Source organism: Pituophis catenifer, unplaced genomic scaffold (genome assembly GCF_029215685.1).
Source record: "Pituophis catenifer annectens isolate HBS135680 unplaced genomic scaffold, rPitCat1.0.hap2 SCAF_1, whole genome shotgun sequence".
NCBI classification, from domain to species: domain Eukaryota; kingdom Metazoa; phylum Chordata; class Lepidosauria; order Squamata; family Colubridae; genus Pituophis; species Pituophis catenifer.
In genome coordinates this window covers 22411073-22433734 of record NW_027256881.1, presented here as the reverse complement: position 1 = coordinate 22433734, position 22662 = coordinate 22411073, and the positions used below count along the sequence as shown (strand labels likewise).

General features: G+C 42.0%; 1 protein-coding gene across 1 annotated transcript in view; it reads left to right on the top strand.

Annotated features, from left to right (window-relative positions):
* The window catches only part of DNMT3A (DNA methyltransferase 3 alpha), a 118274-nt gene extending 95630 nt beyond the window's left edge, over positions 1-22644 (top strand). Inside the window, exons 8-24 of the mRNA XM_070932175.1 lie at positions 2780-2992; positions 4119-4277; positions 7519-7626; positions 8786-8942; positions 9216-9365; positions 10793-10837; positions 11302-11381; positions 11886-11998; positions 12469-12652; positions 12932-13016; positions 13107-13252; positions 13364-13454; positions 14244-14392; positions 15247-15332; positions 17273-17342; positions 17702-17820; positions 18496-22644. Coding sequence (XP_070788276.1) covers positions 2780-2992; positions 4119-4277; positions 7519-7626; positions 8786-8942; positions 9216-9365; positions 10793-10837; positions 11302-11381; positions 11886-11998; positions 12469-12652; positions 12932-13016; positions 13107-13252; positions 13364-13454; positions 14244-14392; positions 15247-15332; positions 17273-17342; positions 17702-17820; positions 18496-18637 — 2097 coding nt within the window. The 3' untranslated portion in view covers positions 18638-22644. The remainder of the gene's footprint in view (positions 1-2779; positions 2993-4118; positions 4278-7518; positions 7627-8785; positions 8943-9215; positions 9366-10792; positions 10838-11301; positions 11382-11885; positions 11999-12468; positions 12653-12931; positions 13017-13106; positions 13253-13363; positions 13455-14243; positions 14393-15246; positions 15333-17272; positions 17343-17701; positions 17821-18495) is intronic.
* Positions 22645-22662: the final 18 nt, after the last annotated feature.

Below are 22662 nucleotides of genomic sequence, written 5' to 3'. Positions count from 1 at the left end.
GTTTTAATCCAGATTCTTATGTGCATGTATGATATAGGAAAGAACTAATTTCTGCCATGTCCTCTTGTTACTGCCATCCTTCTTGAGACCACTATGATGCCAAAGAATTGGAAAATAACAGAACTGATAAGCATTTGATGTATTTACAATCCATAGGAAAGTTTCCAATTATCCCTCCTTTGTAATATTTATGACATTTAAGATATGAGAAAACTTAAAGAAAAATATTTCCTTTTGGCTCAGGCCTGTTCCCATCTTCAGACACTGCTGTGATACTTTCATTCTTCTCTTTTTTGGAACATATTCATCTCTCAAGAGAAAAGAGGGATGGTCTTAGGGTTAAACCTTCCTAATAATGCAATTGGAGATAAGCATATTCATAATAATACATATTTAGTAAGAGTTTTGTGCTTATTTCTAATTTCTAAATGTGTAGGAGGAGCTACTTCTGCACAGTTATTTTTGTTTGGAATTTGCCTGAGGTATGTAACTCACTACTTGAGGTCAGAGTTCAGGATTCTGGTTGCTCAGCTTGGATTTAATGTGACACTTTAGCCCTGCATCAAGACATCCTGTGATCTCAAGCATTATTTTTTGTATCCTCCAGAGACTATGCAGATTATGCTGTCAAATTTCATCAGTGTGTTTGCTGAAAATCATCAGTTTCCTGTTGTTTTGAGGCAGGAAATAAAAAAAACTATAACATAACCATAAAATATGCTTAATGCAGCTTAAATACATTCTGAATGTTTTTTTTAACCAGTTTAATGTATGATATTGTAGCCTGATGATCCTCTGTGTTTTTCTTGCTTCTGGTTTGTTTTACAGGTTTTAATATATTTATATTTTATTTGCCTTATTTGAAATTGGACAAAATGTGTTTTCATGTATGCTGCCATGAGAGGTCTGGCACAACAGATGGTATAGCAAGATTTTACATAAATATAAAAAAGCAAAAAATCCTAATTAACCATTACTCTCTACTGTAATTGTAGTTCTGCCAGGTGTATAACATAACTTAGACTATATTGCATTCCCCCCCATCTACTCTGGTGTTTGATCCAACTGAAAATCGCTAAGTGTAATCTCTGACTGCCCAAATATTATAATTCTTGATTTATCTATTCCAGAAAATACTGACAGCTCCTACATTCTCATGGAAACCCAAATATGTTCCTAACAGAGAAAAAGCAATTAACTGACTACGTATTTTATGGTTATGTACAAAGCAGTGTAGTTCAATAAATAGAGCTATTTTCCTACACTGTAAGGCATATTTTTTATTTTTTTCATAGTAGGATTGCCCTCCCTGATTTTCTTCTGTTTTTAGTGCTTTTACTCTTTTGTCTGTCTATCTTATACTGCTCTGTTATAGAATGTGGGATTGTCCCAGTGGGGCAAACTCTCTCTACCCAGGCAGTCATAGATTCAAATTTTTCATTTCCTGCCATAGACAGGAAACAAGCCAGCATTCCCTTCTACCATCACAGTCTCCTTACTGTGGGAATACAAATGATTTCGTTCTGGTTTTTCTGAAGACAAATGCAAGATGAGTTAGACTTCCCTAAACTGATACTCTCCAAAGGCATTTGAATGCAGCACTTGTTATCTTTTTAGCCCAGTGTTTTTCGCACTTGGCAACTTTAATATAGATGAACTTCAACTCCCAGAATTCCTCAGCCAGTAATAAAATATAGGCTGGATTCACACAACACACTCAACACATTTTCATTGTGTAAAAGCAACTGTTAGTTGTTTTTTTTAAGCGTGCCAAGTATGGCGTAGTAGAAACATGACATATGGAAGATATGGGGGCTGGGCAGACTGTTGTAAATTGTACAGCAATTAAAAATAATATATAATGTAATTCATTCTCTCCTGTTCGAAAGATGATGTCGGCTTGCATTATGGTAAAACATTATCTAAATCTCTGGTAGTTTATATGATATACTTCAATTCTGGAGTCCTTGTAGAATCATGTGCTAAACAATGTGGTACATGTAAAGCGATGCAATTATTCAAATCATCTAGATTTGTTTTAGAAAAAAGTGTTCCATAACCTTAGAGGGATTAAGTGAACCTATGTTTCTGTCATAATGCTTGTATTCACACAACATGCATAAGCAGAGATTTGAATACTTAATACAGGTAGTCCTGTAGACCACAATTGAGCCCAAAATTTCCATTGCTAAGCAAAACAGTTAAGTGAATTTTACCTCATTTTATGACCTTCCTTACCACAGTTGTTCAGTGAATCTCTGCAGTTATTAAGTTAGTAATACAATTGTGTCCCATTGACTTCACTTGTCAGAAGGTCACAAAAGGTGATCACATGACCCTGGGACATTGCAACCATTATAAATACATGTCAGTTGTTAAGCATCTGAATTTTGATCACGGCTCATGGGGATCATTCACAGTGGTCGTGAGTGTGAAAACTGATCCTGGGTCTTTTTTTTTTTTTTTCAGTGCCATTGTAACTTTGAACGTCACTAAACGAATGGTTGTAAATCAAGAAATACCTGTAATTGTACCTACCTAAGTGTTTTGGCAGTTTAATATAATTTGTAATGCCACTCCTTTTGGTTGTTTTTATTACTCAGTGTGTTGTGAGGAAACAGAAAGTAGATTAATTCAATAACCAAATTTAGTACATTATGAAAATACAATTATTGAGAGATCAAGGATTAGAGTAAAACTTTAAAAACTTAAGTCAGAAATAAATTCTTCAAGAACATTCTCATGACTCTCTACCTTCTTTACTCTGTTCTTTCTGCAGGCTGAAAAGAAAGCTAAGGTAATTGCTGGAATGAATGCTGTGGAAGAAACACCACGGAGCGAGCCCCAGAAGGAGGAGGAGGCTAGCCCTCCAGCCTCACAGCAGCCAACTGACCCTGCTTCTCCCAGTGTGGCTACTACCCCAGAGCCTGTGGGGCCTGATGCTGTAGACAAGAGCATATCAAAGTCAGCTGACGATGAGCCGGAATATGAGGTGAATCAGAGACAGAGTTCTGCTCCCAGAAGTTTATTTTCCCACCATTCTAAGCTCCTGGGAAACCTTGTTCTTGAGGCATCCCTAGTTAGCCTTTCCTTTCCTGTCTCCAAATGGCATTTGTGATTGTATTACTGCTAGTTGGATTAAAGGAAAAGAAAGCTAGGAAGTGCCACCCATCAAAAGTGCCATGCTAGTGGAAGAAGCCACCCCTGCTGATTCCTTTTTATGTAGTGAAGCTGCAGCCAGGTACCCTGTTTCCCCCATAATAAGACACTCCCTGATAATAAGCCCAATCGGGCTTTTGAATGTATGGCAATAAGGCCAAGCGCTTATTTCAGGGTTCAAAAAAATATAAGACAGGGTCTTATTTTTGGGGAAACACGGTATTAGATGCAGTGAATATGCACTGCAGATGGATGGAAGAGCCTGAAGTGGACACATGATGATGAAGGGCAAGGAAATGGAAGAGAAGAATGGGCTTAGGAAGAAGTTTGTTTAACATAAGGGTTGCAAGGAAGAGCCTACAGGAGGAGAGGAAAAGAAAAAAATGTGGAAGAAATAAAAAGAGGCCAAAGTCTGGATGTAGGGAATAGCTGAAGTGGAATGGGTAAAGAAACAGGATGGCAGTTGTAGACTGGAGTATAGACAAGAGCATATCTAAGTCAGAGGGCTAATGAGAAATCCAGATCTTTTCACTTAGCTATTGATGCTGCCAGAAAATAACTTTTGGCACTGTTAGAAAAGTCAGCAGATGAATCTCTTTCTGATTCAGAAAAGTGAGAAATAAACAAATAAAATAAATACCTACCCATCTGCTTTTTCCTCCTATATAGTTTTTCAAGCCTCATCTCCTTGCCTTTCCCATTTCCTAAGTCACATTCAAGTTTCTTCCAAAGCATTGCTTACTCACCTTGTTTGTATGTGGCTTCTCTGTTCTTCAGCATGTTCTCTGTGAATCATGCATACGGGATTAACAACTGTGCTGCAGCCTTCATGAAAATCATCCAAAGTGAGAGCTTTTAGCAGAAACCCTGGACCTCATTGACTGAGTATTTATGTGTGATTCTCTTCAGGTTTTCCAGTCACTATAACAATTTGCTTATTTTTTTCTTTTCAATTGCAGGATGGCCGGGGGTTTGGGATCGGGGAGCTGGTGTGGGGAAAACTGCGTGGATTCTCCTGGTGGCCAGGCCGCATTGTTTCCTGGTGGATGACTGGCAGGAGCCGGGCTGCTGAAGGTACCCGTTGGGTCATGTGGTTCGGTGATGGGAAGTTCTCTGTGGTAAGTGACTGAACTCAAGCTGGGTTTTCTGGAAAGGTCCCAAACTGGGGGTTGGAGGGGGCACTTCCTCCAACCTGCTTCGTCATATGAAAAGTCCTTCTTGTGCTCTTATTTTATTATTTTATCTTATTTCTAATATTTATATGCCAACTTTCAAGTACTGAAAGCAATCCTTGTATAATTATTAAACATTTTAAAATACAGCTGAAAATAGCACAGCAGCTCATTTTTTTGTGTGCTAAAAGCAGGGGTGAAATCTACTTACCTTCCCTACCAGTTCGGAAATGCGCGCGCACACGTCACATGCGCACACAGACCCTCTGCGCATGCACAGAGGGTAAAAAACAGGTTTACTTCCTAGTTAAAACCAAGAAGTAACAACGACCGAGCGGGTAGGCAGAGCCTCGCACTACTGGCGCTACCGGTTCTCCGAACTACCCGCCGCCATCACCATTAGGCCGAACCGGTAGCATTTCACCCCTGGCTAAAAGGTAGCAGATAAAACTGCCCACTGAAGAAGTTTTTCTTTGGTGCGAGAAGGACTTTCTTTAGGTGGATATTATACTATCTTGCCATCACTCACAGTTTCCGCTCCCATGTCTTTATGCCTATTTAGAGGCAGGTCTCCTATACCTGTGATGCTGCAGATTAAAAACAGTGCTTCAGAGGTTAAAATCAGCGCGTTGAATCCAGAAGCCTGATCAATTGTTTATTAGAACATTAGAAAGTACAACCAGTTAACAACTTAAGGAGTCTCTTAGGACTCTCCTTGGAGTGTTAAGGATTGCATACAATTCTGAGGCTTCAAGTTGTGTATCTGTGCCATAAGCTTTAGTTTACAAGTTGGGTTTCCTGGATTAATGCAATGTGCTAAGCCAGAATGAAAGTAACCACATTATGGTTTAGTACAATGTATGAATTCAGCATTGTTCATTCAGCACTTTGTTCCATAACTGCAAGTATAGTCCAGTTTCTGAGTCCCAAATTAATCAGCAGTATTTTTAGGTTTTTGCTGTTTCTAAAATTGTGATATGTGTGGTGCCACAATCACAAAACAGTAATATACCATAATACTGTTTCAATATATACTAAGGATTTGCAAGTTTTGCAATATTGCAATTCCCCTAAAATATAAAACATTATTTAATTGTGGTTAGAACTGGCAAGAAATAAATACACTACTTCCTTTTAAAAATTACATTTAATGTATGTATCAATTAAAATGATGATAGAACTTTATAAAGGAAAACCTTTCCACTGGAAATAAAAATCAGTGAAATTTGAACTGTATTTTAATAGGAAGTAATGATGAACTTGCTTGCTTTTTACAATTCATTTAAATTTTATTTTGAAAACAGCCACTGTCATTTTTCATTCCCCATTTATTTTGTATTGATATTTCTATTTTTAGCAGCAATTATAAGAAACCCTGACTCACACAAATAGGACGTTATTGGCTTTTATCAGCACTACCAATAGATGGTTTATCTTTAGCTTTTTCGTTTCCATAAAAAAAAATATTTTGAAATCCTAGAGATTTAAAATAAAAGGTAAACATTTTGAATGTTATTAATTTGTATACTTTTGCAGATTATTGATGTGTTGTTGCATGTTACACTAGAAAATATAAATATTTATGTGATTGCTTAACAAAATGATTATGGATGTGTAAAAGAGAAATGTGTTTTTTCTCAAACAAAAAGCAAAAATGTTGTGTTCTTTTGTTTTGCTAAATTACTGGATCAGCCGTGGTTTGGCAGAAAGAAAACCTAGAACTTACTTTGTTGTTCTGGGTTTTGAGCAAAACAAAGCCTTCAGAGACCATGAAGTAGCTTGACCATGAGGCCATGTAGGCCACTGCACTTACTCCCATCCTCCTCTTAGCAACTGCTAGAGTAGATTATCCCACCAGTCAAGCTTTCTGTCCTCTCAAACTTGCCTTTCTTTTCTTCCCTTCTCTGCTTCTCCACTGCCCTGTTATGGGATATCCCATCAACCCAATTGACTTCCCACTCTTCTCAAGCTTATGAATTAAGAATTAGTATCAGGCTAGTGAAAACCATTATGTAAATGTTGCATAAATATCTCCCTGGCCAGGAAGAGAAGGGTCAAATTTCCATTGAGTTGAAAAAGTGTGGGAAATAATCTGTATTGGAAAAGATAAAGTATAGCTCTGTTCTGATCTGGGAATCCAGCAACTGCAAATCAATGGAATTTTTAAAAAGTTCCAACAGAAAATATAAAGTAAATATAAAAGTTATGGCCAATGACAGGATCGGACAAACTTAAAACTAATTTTAAGAGCTCAACACAGATTCCCTGAAGGCAGAAATTCAGTACTGAAGAAAATAAATATAGTTACAATATGTAAACAAAGATTAAATTTAGCACAATTCTAATCAAAGATTTAAAGAGAAACAGCATTGAATCAGATTTTTCTCCTTCTGATTTAATGTATTTAAACTTCTTGATTTTTGTAGAAATTTTAAGTTTAATTCTGTGCCTAAGGAGAATGGTCCCAGCTTTCTCTTTTATCTCTACCTCTACTGCCTTCTTTCTCTTTCCCAAGAGAACTGCCTGCAGTCTCCCAAAAGTTGCTTCTTCCTGAAGAGGGAGGCGTTGGGGTAAATCTGCCTTTTTCTTACACGTGTGAGAGAAATATTTATTTGGAATATCTGATCGTGTCTGGTGTGACAGGCAGGGAAAAAGACAGCAGTATTGAGAATGCTATGTGCTATCGACGGGTTCAGGATGGATGAAAAAATTGCATTAAGTATATGCAGTACACATTTCGTGATACCCATCCTGCTCCTTAAATCCACAACCCCAAAACATTTTTGGGGGAAAAAACCCTCTTAAAAAGGAAACTGAAGTGTTGCTGAGTCTTCAGTTCTGTTTCCCACTTCACAGCCTTCTGTGAGGCTGTGGAGGAACCAGCCTTAGAGATCTTTTTTTTTTTTAAATTTTATTTATATGCCGCCCTTCTCTGGAGACTCAGGGCGGCTTACAATGCGTTAAGCAATAGCCTTCATACTTTTGTATATTTATACAAAGTCAGCTTATTGCCCCCACAAACTGGGCCCTCAATTTACCTATCTTAGAAAGGATGGAAGGCTGAGTCAACCTTAAGCCTGGTGAGATTCGAACTTACAGTAATTGCAGACAGCTGGTGTTAATCACAATGCTATTCATAGGGAAGTAAGAACTTGGTATTATTTCCCTGATTTCTTTGTTCTGGCAGGTCTGTGTGGAGAAACTGCTTCCACTCAGCTCCTTTGCTAGCGCCTTTCACCAGGCCACATATAACAAGCAGCCCATGTATCGAAAGGCCATCTATGAAGTACTGCAGGTAAGTGCTACCTTTGTCGTTCCTCTGGGACTTGTTTCCCTGGCAGTCTTTCCCCTGTAGTGACTAACTTCTATGGTGGAATAAGGATATCTAAGTCTGCAGGAGATGAGATGGACTGCTCATAGATGGACAGAAATAATCTTCAGAATCATCCCTGTCCCATCTCAGATTGGCTATCCAAGAGAATGAAAAAGGAATATCCTTTCATTAGGAATTGCTCAATGTATCCTTATGCAAGCAGACGCGATGGCTCAGTGGCTAAGACACTGAGCTCGTCAATCAGGAGGTCGGCAGTTCAGCGGTTCGAATCCTTAGCGCTGCGTAACAGAGTGAGCTCCCGTTACTTGTCCCAGCTTCTGCCAATTCTAGCAGTTCAAAAGTACGTAAAAAATGCAAGTAGAAAAATAGGACCATTTTGGTGGGAAGGTAACAGTGTTCTGTGCGCCTTCGGCGTCAAGTCATGCTGGTCACATGACCACAGAGACATCTTCGGACAGCGCTGGCTCTTCGGCTTTGAAATGGAGATGAGCACCTCCCCCTAGAGCTGGAAACGACTAGCACATATGTGAGGGGGAACTTTTACCTTTACCTATCCTTATGCAACACATGCCATTCAATAATTTGAGATAGTTCATAGAAGCAAGCAAAACTGTGCTCTAAAAGAGAAGGTAATAAAAATGAGGAGAAGAGAAAGGAGGGAAAACTCAACAATTATTTTTAGGATGCAGGAACAATCTGGCTTTTGAGAAATAGTTTCCTATGTAGATAAGATTCTGTTTTCCCTTCTGTATTGTCTTGGACAACTTCACTAATTCAAAAGAATGTAAGAAAGCCCAATAAAATATGTGGAGATTGGGGAATGTCATTTCTGTTTATGTAATATAGTTGTTATAGTCTTGGACTAGGAACAGGGAACCAAACTCGTTCCATTTTGATCATGGAATTCAGGGAAGGCGCTCAGCTTAACCTATCTGAACCAATCTTATCTGTTGGGATTAAATTAACGAAGATTCTATGGATGTGACTTTTACTCTGAGAGAAAAAGTGGGGTGTAAATACAATAAAATAAATTATGGAGCTCAGGAAAGACATCTGTACAAGCTGAACACCATTCATTCCAAAATCTGTTGACCCTTCTGTCCATCTGTCTCCCCTCCAGGTGGCCAGCAGCAGATCAGGCAAGATCTTTCCATCCTGTCCAGAGAATGATGAAACTGACACTTCTAAAGTGGTCGAAATACAGAACAAACAGATGATTGAATGGGCCTTAGGAGGGTTCCAGCCATCTGGCCCAAAGGGATTGGAGCCTCCTGAAGGTAATGAAATAGAGCTAAATCATCACAGCCCCCAAAACACCAAACAGGTGTTTTTGGCTCATTGGTTTCTGAGGTGTGGTGGAGTCCTGTTCATTCTGATAGCAGGATTCTACAGGACAAAGAACAATCAGATAACTCTTTGGAGGTTAGCACACTGTCATCTTATCACGAAGTCTGATGACAGACAAGCCTCCAGATCAAAAGAATCAAAGCTTGATTTCCCACCCTGCTTATCTTGCTGCCACACTGATGTACTTCTTTCTGCCATCGTAGAGGAACGCAATCCCTACAAAGAAGTTTACACGGAGATGTGGGGGGAACCAGAAGCTGCTGCCTATGCCCCTCCTCCACCAGCCAAAAAACCAAGGAAAAGCACAGCTGAGAAGCCTAAGGTCAAGGAAATCATAGATGAGCGCACCCGAGGTATATCTGGGACAGAATGGAATGGGTAGCTTGGAGGTTGTTGACTTATCCCAGCTAATCTCCACTTTTATCTTTTTTTCCAAATCCCAAGCTATATCTGAGGATAGACAAGTAGTCAAAACCACTGCATACTTCTAACTCTCAACATTCTTTCTTGCTGCTGTTTGTGGGACCATTAGGGCAGTCTGTGTAGTCCGAGTTCCCGCGCGCCCCCCCCCCGGCAGAAAAGACAAAATTGGAAGTATTAAAAAATATTAGTTTTTGCCTTTGACAAGTCCACATTTTACATAAAGCAAGATGTAGGGCTTCCTGATGTTCATCCATTTTGGGGGGCGGGGCGGCATGCATGCCAATCTTATCTGGATAATTGGTCTTTTCTCCCATGCCTCAGTCTTTTAATTTCATCTTCTCCTTTCCCCATGTTGCAGCCCACATGTTTGCTTCTCTTTTCCTATCTTTCACTGAATTATCATAAAAACCCATTCTGAAGCTCAAAGGACTCGCCCTCCATTCCCTAACTTGAGAACTTTGATACTGGAAGGTGAAGGAGAAGGGGGAAATGCTGCCACTATCCCATGATGATTAGATAGTAATGCAGAGATTTTCTGGAAGTCTGTTTCCAGACCATAACAAACAAGCAGTAGCAGGCCTTTGAAAAAAAAAAAACCCAGAAAAAAATGTAGCTCTTGGGTAGGATTATATACATAGCTACAAATAAATCACGAATTTCATCCTGATCTAAACCAGGGATGAGCAACTTTCTGGGGGCCAAATTCCATATTAGCCTCATACAGCCTGCCAAAAATTATATTTAAAAATGGGTGGAACCAAAAAAAATGTGGATAGGTAAAAGGGAAGAATGATAGGACCTCCCATTCTCCAAGAATACATTTAGTCTAACTCTGTAATACAAAGGCAATATTTTCCCTTGTTTTCGCTAGTTCCAGAACTGGACTCATTGAATTAATATAAATTAGCAGAATATTGGCTGTGTTCACCCAACACACAACCTAATTATAGATTTACTGTCAAGGTTGTACAGTACATAGAACCATAAGTTAGTTACACTGGCAAGATTCATGTACAAGGCACAAAAAAGGTAACCAAAGTTAACACTAACCTTGTACAAATGTTGTATGACTTTGTCAGTTGTGCCTAGTTAAGCTATTGTCTTATTGATGTGAACTAAACTGCCTTCCCTTTTTCATCTTTAATATTAGAACTTGTTCTAATTGGAATTCATGTAATTCCTTAGGTCTAAAATCATAGTATTGCATCACCAGAGTTTTCTGCAGCAAATGCTAAGTTAAGGCTTTGATTCATGGACCCAGACTAGGCCTTTCTGGTTGCCCTCAATTTCAACTATATTTATTGATCCTGTGGCATTTCTTGATTCCTTATTTTAACAAATTCTTTTGCGGTTTTAGAACGTCTTGTTTATGAGGTTCGACAGAAATGCAGGAATATTGAAGGTGAGGTTAAGCAAATGCATTCTTTGTCCTTCCCCATCTTAAATTATGTATAGGGCATGACAACCAATTGGATTCCTCCCTACTCTGCTGCAAGTATTTGTCTCTAAAATTCAAGGTGATCATCACAGCTGCAGTTCAGTAGTTAGCAAATGGAGCCTTCTGCCATTAGAGTTTGTAGACTCAGAGTAGGCTTGAAACATATCACAAAGAAAATCATTAAGAACAAATCCAAAAGCAGCCCAGCACTTTCACAGTTGAGCATGGGAAAAGCCTTTTATGGATCTCAACTGTTTAATGGAAAAGACCAGGATGATCCATGCTCAGTGAGCCTATTGCTGTGTGTGGTTTTGAAAGAGGAGAATGCTGCCATTGAGTCAGAGGGGATAGAGAGTGGTATCTTCCTCACTAGCCCAGGGTAATGCATCTCTTTTCTTTCCTCACTCAACAACTACACCATTTCTCAGATATCTGCATTTCCTGTGGAAGCCTGAATGTCAGCCTGGAACACCCTCTCTTCATTGGAGGAATGTGCCAAAACTGCAAGGTAAGAATGTACAGGACACAGGAGCAACCTGGGAGTGGGGAAAGAACAGAGATGGAAGGGTGACTTTGGGAGTGGCGGGACAGTCAACCTGTTATATAGAGACTGTAGAACTACAAAAGGACAAAGGCAATTAGGGCAAAAGGAAAGAAAACCCCTTACTAGAAAAAAATTAAATCCTTCCAAATTCCTGTCATGTTTCAAATACCTTCCTCCTTAGAGGAAATTGTAATCCTGTCAGACAAAAACTGATCATAGCAGTTAACAGCTCTGTGATTAGCTCATGCCTGATGGTTACATATTTTTTTCTCAGAGCAAGTACCACATTTGCCTCCACTATGGATGTCTGGAGTGTATTTAGCAACATTTACTGTATTGCTTTCTGTTGTACATCTGTAAGATAAGATTTTAAAAAAAAAAAACACTTGTGGTTATAAAATACTTTTATGATGGGAGAAACTTAATGTCTTGGGCTTAGAAATATCCCTCACACCTTTGTTTCCTTAGAACTGCTTTTTGGAATGCGCCTATCAATATGATGATGATGGCTATCAATCATATTGCACCATCTGCTGCGGTGGCCGTGAAGTCCTTATGTGTGGGAACAACAATTGCTGCAGGTGAGTCAAGAAAGATTGCATCTCTGTCCGTCCCCCCATCCCCACCCCAGTTGCCTTTTTAGGATAGTGTCACCATTAGCCAAATCCTCTCCCTTGAGGTTTTGCATTCAAGAGAAAATTAATATAACTTTTGCATCTTTCCTGTGGAAAATCGCCCATGGGAAGAGCCTGTGTCTGTCTTTTCAGTTTCTATTAACAGAAAAGTATAACCTAGGAAAGGAAAAGAAAACTAGGATCAAGGCAGGCTTAAGAACAAGGGATTGGGAAAATGTATTTAGAATGAGATGGCTTGTATGCTCGACTTGACTTTTCAGTATTTTCAGACAATCAAAGCCTAGGTGATTCTGGAACTAAGAGAATATGCTGGAATTCCAGAAGGGCCCAGACTACCTAAATCAAAGCCATTGTTTGTCTGTTGCATCCTGAGCTGAGCACATTCCACACTTAGCATTAATTATTTTGCTTTGTAGATGTTTTTGTGTAGAGTGTGTGGACTTATTGGTGGGTCCTGGGGCTGCTCAGGCAGCTATCAAGGAAGATCCCTGGAACTGCTACATGTGTGGCCACAAGGGTGTCTATGGCCTGCTCCGGCGACGAGAAGACTGGCCCTCACGCCTTCAGATGTTTTTTGCCAACAATCATGATCAAGAGTTTGTGAGTTCAGCATGGAGTGGAGGTGGGAATGGGGACAAAGAGTAGCTTTTGATATCAGGAAAATTCAGAAGGCAAGAGAAATCTGCAAATACTCTCAGGTTTCTCTTGTTGCTTGCAGCCCCCTAGTATACTAGCTACCTGAACCAGTCAACCAGTGGCTCTACTGCTGTTGAGCACCAACTCTTGGGAAACTCGGGAGCCTCCTGCCATCTCCCTGTGGTGACTGTTGCCAGAGCTTACACTCCCAACCATTTCATGCTGCTCCTTTGCTTTTTGCAGGATCCACCAAAGGTTTACCCTCCGGTCCCTGCTGAAAAGAGAAAGCCCATTCGGGTGCTGTCACTTTTTGATGGCATTGCCACAGGTGAGTTCTGACCCTCCTAATATCAGAAAAGAAGTGGTACCGTGAATGCCACGCGGGAGCAACAGTATCAGTGTGGTTTTCATTTTCCAGGACTCCTTGTGCTAAAGGATTTGGGCATCCAAGTGGATCGATACATAGCATCTGAGGTGTGTGAAGATTCTATCACAGTTGGGATGGTCCGACACCAGGGCAAGATCATGTATGTTGGGGACGTCCGCAATGTCACTCAGAAACATGTACGTGGAGCTTTGATGGGGAGGCTTTCTTTGGCTTGTGTAACTGAGGCTGGCAGAGCCCCAGGTGCATCTTCCTCCTGCATCTGACTATTAAATCTCCATATGTTACAGATACAGGAATGGGGTCCTTTCGACTTAGTGATTGGAGGGAGCCCCTGCAATGACCTCTCCATTGTTAATCCTGCCAGGAAAGGCCTTTATGGTAAGTGCTACCATCCATCCCTTCTGTGGTTTACTCAGGACATGTTGTTTTAAAGCAGTTGATCCAGGGATAAAGAACTATGGTCCTCCAGAAACTACTTAACTACAGCTCACAGCATCCTTTGTTGATAGACATGTTGATTGGAATTAATGGGCATTATACTTCGATAGTACCTGGAAATTAAAATATACCCTGTTTCCCCCAAAATAAGACATCCCCTGATAATAAGCCCAATTGGGCTTTTGAGCACATGGCAATAAGGCCAAGCGCTTATTTCAGGGTTCAAAAAAAATATAAGACAGGGTCTTATTTTCGGGGAAACACGGTATTACTATCTCAGATACCCTGAGGATTGGAAAAGAAATCCATGTGCATGTTGCTTCTTAGCACATTGAGTACTTATAATAAGAAACCTGATAGGCTGGTTTTAGTGACTAATCTATGAGATTACACAAACAGAACTTTAGTATTTCAAAAGATGCCAGTTAACCATGGAGGTAAAATTCTTGAGCTTCAGAATGCATCTTTGTAATGTAAATGAGAAATCGATGTAATTGAGTAACGCGCAGCCTTTACAACTGAGAAATCAAGTTAAAGCTATGATCAGGGCATTGCTTTTACTTTTACTTTATATTGTCATATCTGAAGCAGATAGATCTTCGGCGCTTTAAAAAGTCCCTACGCTCCATAAATCAGATTTTTAATGGTTACGGAGAGGAAACTGTTGGCCTGTGTCTCAATTCCTCTTGCAAGCATCCACTTCTCCCTGCCTTTGCTTTCCTAACCCAGAGGGCACAGGGCGACTCTTCTTTGAATTCTATCGTCTCCTTCATGAGGCCAGACCCAAGGAGGGAGATGAGCGACCTTTCTTCTGGCTGTTTGAAAATGTGGTGGCCATGGGCGTCAGCGACAAAAGGGACATCTCTCGCTTCCTAGAGGTGAGGTGAGGTGAGGGGCTCTCCCCATAGCCAGTCTTGGGATATTACTGGGTAGAAGAGCAAGCCTTATCTGCCACATGGGATGGGGGAATGGGACCATGGCCTAAAAAGATAGGATGGGGCTTGGGCAAAGCAGAGCCTTCTGCGCATGCGCAGAGGGTAAAAAACAGGATATGACGATGTCCGGGTGGGTGGGCGGAGCCTCCCACCACCGGCCTTACCAGTTCGCCTGAGCCGGATAGAACCGGCTGAATTTCACCACTGGTTGTAGCCCTGATTATAAGGAACCAAAATGGCCAGGACTGTGACTGAAGTAATAGAATAGGTTGAGAGGAGGGAAAATCTTGGAAAGGTTCAGATGGCGAATCACCTGTTGCAAACTTCAAGAGGTAGCCTCCTTCTGATACCCTATAGCTGTGATGGCAAACCTATGGCACCCGTGCCACAGGTGGCAGGCGTAGCCATATTGGTGGGCAGGTGAGCTCAGATCCGGTGCGTATGCGCGCACTGGCCAGCTGATTTTTGGGCCTTCTGGGCCCACCGGAAGTAGGGAAACAGGGCCTCCGGGGTGGGGGGAGGCCATTTTTACCCTCCCCAGGCTCCTAGAAAGCCTCTGAAGCCTGGGGAGAGAGAAAAGCGGGCCTACCGGACCCACCATGCCATCACGTGGCAGGAGCGGGGGGGGGTCGCACGCACATGTGTGGAGTGTGCATAAAATTATGGGTGTGGGCATGCACACATGCGACACACCCCCACCCCCACCCGCAGTCCCCTTGCTCCTGGCACGCGATGGCAAAAAGATTAGCCATCACTGCCCTATAGTGTGACTTTCCTTGCCTCTCTCCTTCTTACAGTCTAATCCAGTGATGATCGATGCCAAAGAAGTCTCTGCAGCCCACAGAGCCCGATACTTCTGGGGAAATCTGCCTGGCATGAACAGGTCAGTTAATAAGCATACGCTATCTACACAGGCACCAACTACCAGCAGATGACTCACTTTTTTGTTTAAAAGTATTAACCTGTTCAATTATTGATGCTTTAATGTGTGAAGAATTGCTTGTCTGGATTCCCTCATTACCCTTCTCATATCTATTGAATAGCTTTAACATGTGTGGACTTCAGTTCCCAGAATTCCCCAGCCAGCTGCCAAGGTTGGTCACCTTGTGGTGAGATGAGTGGCAAATAAATTTAAAAAATAAAAATAAATAAGGTTGAGAAACACTAATCTAGTGTCTATATTTGCACGAGTTTGATTCTTCTATGGTTTTGTTATTTTTAACAAAAAAGAATATTTGTAGCTCAGGATTGAACTGTGGAGTTCTTGGTGTTTTCTGAGTTTGGTTGTTTGCTTGCAGACTTTCAGTACCCAACTAGGTAAGATTGCTAGTTTTGTTGTGATTTCTCAAGCCTCAAATCAACTTCAATACAGTATATTTTGCTGATAATTCTGTAGGTTTGAACAAATCTTTTTATCAGCATAACTTATTTATTTTTATTTATTTATTTATTTAGCAAATTTATATGTTACATGGGTGTTGTGGGTATGCTGTCATATTTTGACCAATTCAGAGCAGTTTTGATAACAGCACAAGTAAAAAACCCTTAAGTGTAAATGACAATTTATGAAGATGGACCCAGATCAATCATCTACCTTGAAAGTTTATCACAGAAGGGATTGCTTCTACTGCCTTGTGAAAGACAAGCTAGAAAGGGATACCCTGTGCTTGGGGGCATTAAGGAAATTTGCAGCAGGGAAAAGGAACAATACATTACAAATTTGGGAATTGGGGAAGTATTGCACAGGCATCTCTCTACAGATTGATTCATTACCCCTTGGTAAATTTTCATAGAGATAGCAGTGTGGTCAATCCTAACCCTAACTATAGTCCAGAAACAATGGCAGAGGAAGCTTTCTGAAGAGACTTTAGTGGTCTCTTCAGTGGACAAGAGATTGAGCTATTAACAGCAGTCAGCAGCAACATGGCTAAATACAATGATTCAATGTACTTATTGAGATATAGGCACTAAACAAACATCTTGAATGTGATTGGATGTAAACAGGAAGACTTGCAAACAAGTATACTTGTCAGGAAAAAGTCAATAATGAGCTCCATTTGAAATACTTAATCTCTTCAGTGCTGGGGAAAAGTAATGGAATAACAGTGGTAAAGCAAGGAAGGAAATTCAAGGATTGAGGAACAAGAAGGAAGAAAGTATGATGTTTTTTAAAAAAGAGAAAAGCTATAGTAACAACAGTAGCAAGAGTTTTTACAAAGCAAAAGGCATAGGAACATGGCCCTTAGCATTGGGCGGTGGGAGGAGCACCATTGAGAAAACATGCCTCAGGGTCTTTATTTGATGAGGTTATGACTCATTAGAAGACCCACAGGTAGTGCTAAAGGCAGGCTAAAAATATCTTCATAAATATTGTCCATTTATATCCATGGTTTTTAAATTAAGGGAAATTGCTAAGACGTAATTCTGGCATATCCTGGGTGAGGTGGGGTAGTGGAACAATTTGTAATTGCTTAATTGTGAGGCAAGAATCTAGTTTGCCACTGTGCCACTGTGATGTTTCTTGTGTGAAACAATGGAGTCTGTTTTGTGTTTGTGTGTGACATTATTCTAGACGGGGGGGGGAAGTAATTGGGTCAGACAATTTTAAGAACTTTCTTGGCCTCAACAAAACTATTTGTCCAGTTTTATTCAGCTTGAGAAAAATGATTCAGTAAAGTAGTCCTGATTCATAAAATAGTAATCATCCAAAATAACCCATTCTGTTCTTATTGTACAAATACTTTAAAAGAGAACTTTCAGAGAGAGAACCGAAAAGAGCTGAGATTCCTAGGAGCTAATTATGTGAACCTGGTTTTCCTACAGGCCTCTGGCTTCAACTATGAATGATAAGTTGGAATTGCAAGAGTGTCTGGAACATGGCCGGATAGCTAAGGTGAGCATGAGAAACCAAAATGAGTTTCGATGTACAAGTCTTCACGGAAGAGTTTGAGAAGAGAACATCAAACAGAGCATCTTCTCATAGCTCAAAAGGCAAAGAGAGAAAACAGAACCCACCATTGAATGGCAATAGCTTAGAGAAGCCTGGTTTTACGGTCATTTTCATACTACGCAGAAATTAAGGCTAGGAAGAGATAATCATCACATTGATGGAAGGCAGTGGAAATAGCGCAGAGACTGCCCGCAAGCCAAAGGCTAATGTAAAGAATTAGCTCAGAGGTAGCTTTATTATGCATGGTATGAATACCTGCTGATCATCACTTTTTGTTTGTCTATCTTGTCTTCCCAATGTAGTTCAGCAAAGTACGAACCATCACCACACGTTCCAACTCTATCAAGCAAGGCAAGGACCAGCATTTCCCTGTCTTTATGAATGAGAAGGAGGACATCCTGTGGTGCACCGAGATGGAGAGGTGGGAATGGTGTGGGGGGCTGGGCTTTCTTTCAAGAATGAGCTGAAGAACTTGCAGCACATAACCTTTCTCTAGAACCTGCCCCCCACATGGCTTAGTTGTGGCCTGGTTATATGTTTGGTTATAAACACCCCACTCGCCCTTAGAAAGGCCTCTCTTGCCGTGCAATCTATTTTTCCCCTTTTTCCATTGGCACAATACAATTTGTTTTTATGTGTTACAGAGTTCTCAGACTTTACAGCTACTGGGCCTTATAAACCAAAGGGAGCTATTTGGGCTTCATATTAGAAGCTTCAAGAGTCCTCCCTTTAGGGAGAGTTTCTATATTTTAACAGTGCTGTTTTTGCTATTGCCCAGTAGAAGGCATTATGGAACTGGTTTTGTCTTTACTGGGATTCATCAGTCCCATCTTTGTACTAATCTAAGTTCAAAGGGCTATGAATTCAAAGCGCGGTAAAGGGTTTGGCATATGGACACTAGCTGGGGCTAGTGAATCTCAGTAAGGGCAAAATTAATCACATAGTACCTCTTGATGGTCACTAGCAATTATAGCAACCATTTATTTTACCCCAATCCTAACAGCACACATTACAATTGCAGATGAAATTGCAGCAGCCTTTTGTTAGCTTTTTTATGTCAGGGTCTTAGTATTCATTTGGCATCCTGTGCTTACAGAGTCTTTGGCTTTCCGGTCCACTACACGGATGTGTCCAACATGAGCCGCCTGGCAAGGCAGAGACTGCTGGGTCGTTCCTGGAGCGTGCCAGTGATCCGCCATCTCTTCGCCCCCTTAAAGGAGTACTTTGCCTGTGTTTAAAGAGACGTAACCACAAAACTGGCAAAGCGGAGGAGGAGTCTCAAACACAACCACCCCCAGGAACAGAAGAGAAGTGGCACCAGAATGGAGGAAATGGCTGGTGGGTGAGAGGGTGGGAGAGGACAGCCCGCATACATATGCAGCTCCCATCACCCAAATCTTCACCCATCCTCTCCCCAATTTGAAATGCCCCAATCAAACCAACCAATCCCACTTTCTGTTGGTAATCCTTTAATTTCCTGCTCTTTCTGGATGGGTTTGCCTGTTAGTTTGGTTTCTGCCGCTCCTCGGCTGAGCCCCCAGCAATGCGGGCTGTCCATTGACGCACCGCAAAAGAGAAATTTCCAGCCAAGCCCAAAGCTGAATGGGCCTTGGGGCTTTATTGCCCAAGCTCAGTTTAGGAGCACAAAATGAGGTGCAACGGGACCTCCTTGCGTCTATCAGCGCCATTCCTGGGCCGAGCGCAAGCTGGGAAACTCCCAGTCCTACCTGGTCCCCCCAAGCCACACACTATAGAGTATTTGGGTGCCTATCACACAGGAGACCTTGATACACCCTGCTCCTACAGCCGCTCTTACCTCTTGTTTACAGTTTATATATATGTGAGAGTTATGTGAGAGAAATATCTATATATAAAAGGTACTGTTACTACTGTACAACTGACTTTCAAAATGGTGCTTCTACAACCACAGAGGGTGGGGCTGAAGGCAGCTTCCGTGGTGCTTCACATGCTAGCCCGCAGGAATGGTGGGGGGAGCTTTTCCAACTGATTGCAGCCCCATCTTATAAGGGAGAGAAGGCTGACGGGCACCATTCTCCGCCCCGGGTGGCATGCAATAATACTTTTCTTCCTGAAAAGGCAAACCTCCCTCAGGCCAGGGGCTTGGGCCTTGCTAGATGGGGCTAACTTACCCCCCTGCAGAGCTCCAGGCAGGGGCCCTAATGTTAGTGGTGCTTTATTGAAATTGGCGTTTTCTAGGGTCCTCCTGGGGCTCCACCTGTCACCAACCTGGCTGCCAGACCAGGAGGCAGAGAGCACCCAAGGACCAACAGTGCTTGTTTTGGTCATCTCTGAACTCACTGGCTGTAAGGTTCTTGATCAGAGCTTTTGGTTCTGCTCCTTTTCTCCACGTTTGCCCCTTAAAAGACAAATTCAGCTGCAGAATAACTATGGGGATAGGGAGGAAGAGAGAAAGAGAAAGAGAGAGAGAGAAGAGCCCCTGCCATCCTGCGCTGCAGTAACCCTTCTGCCCCATTCCTTTGTGATTTTGTGTGTTCGGAGGTCAGCACCTGCTGCCTTCCTTCTCCCCCTCCTCCTTTCTATTTGTGGCTGACACAAATTATTATAGACTTCCTGTTTTGCTTGATCAGACTCTGGCTGTGCTACCTTTCTCCTCCCCCCACACACATGTTGAGGGTACAGAGGGGCAAAAATAAAGGTGGGCAGTTCTCATGTGAAGAGAGTCTCTCCAGGACCTGATGAACTCTCATGTGCAAGGTCTGGCTTAGGAGTCAAAATTTCCTGGAGTATATCTTGGTAATTGTGTGCACTTTACTCTTTGGGGCAAGGGGATAAATGACCTTCACCATGAGTCTGTGATGCACAATGTATAAGGGATGGCCATTGGGCTCTGGTCAATCCTCAGTGCATGGACTTGAGGCTGCTTCTCCCTTCTGCTTGCAGAGACTGATCCCAACAGGGTCCAAAGTTCTTGGTGCTAATGGGGATATCTCTTCCCTACTCCCCCACCAACCAGCTTTTGCCTCAGCAGCTTTTCCATCTGTGCCTCCACAGGGGACAGCATCTCCCCTCTGCTCCTGTCTTCCCTGTGTCCATGGTGCTCTTGGAGGCGATGGAGTAGATGCTGAAGCAAAACTCAGGAGCAGGCGGGAATGTTCGTGGAAGAGAGCAGATCTCCCTCTGCCTTCTTATGAACACTCCCCAACGCAATCTCTTGAGCGGTGAAACAGTTGGCAGCAGATAAGGAAGGTCTCTGTTGAAGGCTGTTGGTCTTGGTGCTAAAATTTGGGGGAGTTAGGGTGGCAGGTAGGTGCCTCTGCTCACTTCCCTTCAAACTGTGAAGGGTGCTGGGGTCTCGCTCAGGGCCGAATGGGGAAGGGAGAATGGTGGCTTCTTCGGACGGGGCTCTCTGGCAAGATATGCCCCCCACCACCTGTTGCCTCCATGATAGGCAGTCTCCTTCACACTCCATTCTTCCTCTGACCCCTTGGTCGTTGGTTCGGTGACTGCCCGTCTGCGCAAAATTCTTCAAAGGGAGGTTTTCCTTACAGGATTTCCAAGCCTTTCTTCCCAACCCATTTGCCACAAAGCTAGGGGGGGAGAGATTCCCTCTGGGTTTCTTGTAGTCTAGTTTCACTGGTGCTAAATGGGAAGTATTTATTGGAAGAGACTGTAGCTCAACGACAGAGTACATCTTTTCCATGTAGAAGATCTTAAAAATTCAAACCCGGGCATTTCCAAGTGGTGCTGGAAAAAACTCCTGCCTGAAACCTTGTAGAGATCCTCTCACTCAGGGTTGACAGTAATAGGTTAAGGGATCTATGGTATCATTCAGAAAATAAGGCAGCTTCCTGTGAGTTTGTCCTTGGCTGGTTTCCAGCCAGAGTAATCTGAGCCAAAGGGCTGGTTGAAGGAGAGGAGGCTCTAGGTATCTCCCCAAATGGTGGGAAGGGGTATGGTTTTTTTTTTTTTTTCCAATTGTATGCTTCAGAGAAGAATCTATTTGGGGGGAAGGTATATCTTTAGTAGTTACATCCATTTCTCCCCAAAGTCTTCCTTTCAGCATATTCAGTTTAGACATGGGGCTGGCCACATAATTCCTAAAGTCAGTTCCAGTGGCTGTCAGCTTAGCTGGATCCTCAGTGTATTCATGGCACTGCCAGTAGACTTTAGTTCTGAACAGTCCAACCTCTCTTCAAGCAGGGCACTGCACCCATCCAGTTCTGTCCCCAAACTGGAAGTGGCCTCTTGGGAAGCCTTTATTTGTGTTGTCTTTCAAACGTTCCTGATGTATTTGCCTTGGGCCTGTTTCACTGTCCACCACAGAATCCAGCTGTTTTCCCAATGTGGTGGGGAGCAAGAGGGGGAGACTGAGTTTACAAACTGATGTGACTCAGATCTTTTTATAAAGAGCCTTTTGTCAAGGTTGCACAGCCCTAGACTGAAAAGCAAAGCAACCGGGCCCCTGCCCCCATTGCCTGAATTCCTTTGGCATTTGCAGAGGGACAAGGTGACAACCAAGGTGCTAAACAAGTTTTATTACAGATCTCTATTAACTTAAGTCTGCTGTCTGGACAATGACTGTTTTGTTTTTTCTTGTAGTGAAGTTTAAAAGAGCTCTATTATTTTACTCTTATATATTATTATAAAAAAAAAAAGGCATTTTAACTTTGTACTTGAAACCTAAAGGAAAAGATTTCATGTGTTTTAGCTTAGACATTGAAGTAGCTGAGACGCTTTACTGTTTGTGGGAAATCATGTATTCATGCTGAAGAATAAACTGTGTTGAGATCCTGGGAAGAGCTTAGCCCTGTTCCCTGCTCTCCAGCCGCCTCCCATCTGACATTCCATGCAGCTCAACCCAGATGTCCTTCCTCTCCTTCTTTCAGTTCCATTCTCCCAGCCCTTCCGTCTTTTAATCCTTCTTTTTCTTTTTGGATGATTTTGGGATGCCCCATCTTTTCAGACGCTTTTTTTTAGGATTGCTTCTATATTTATTGACAAATAAATAATGTACATTTCAGAGTATGGTTCTGCTTTGCCAGGGCTGGGGAGGCCCACCTCCTCATCCCTATGGGCAGGCTGTTGTATCTCTGTGTAAGTATTGCTCGTGACATAGCTGTTTTATAAACTAATTAAAAAGGTCAATGGTGCAGCAGATGTTAGAAAGTCTGTCCGTTCCGCCTCCATCCCATCCTTTGCATTTTTCTTTTGTGCTCAGAACACTCGAATAAGGAAGGCTCCTTGCTGATGTACTTGTGCTGGAGAACACTTGAATAAATGT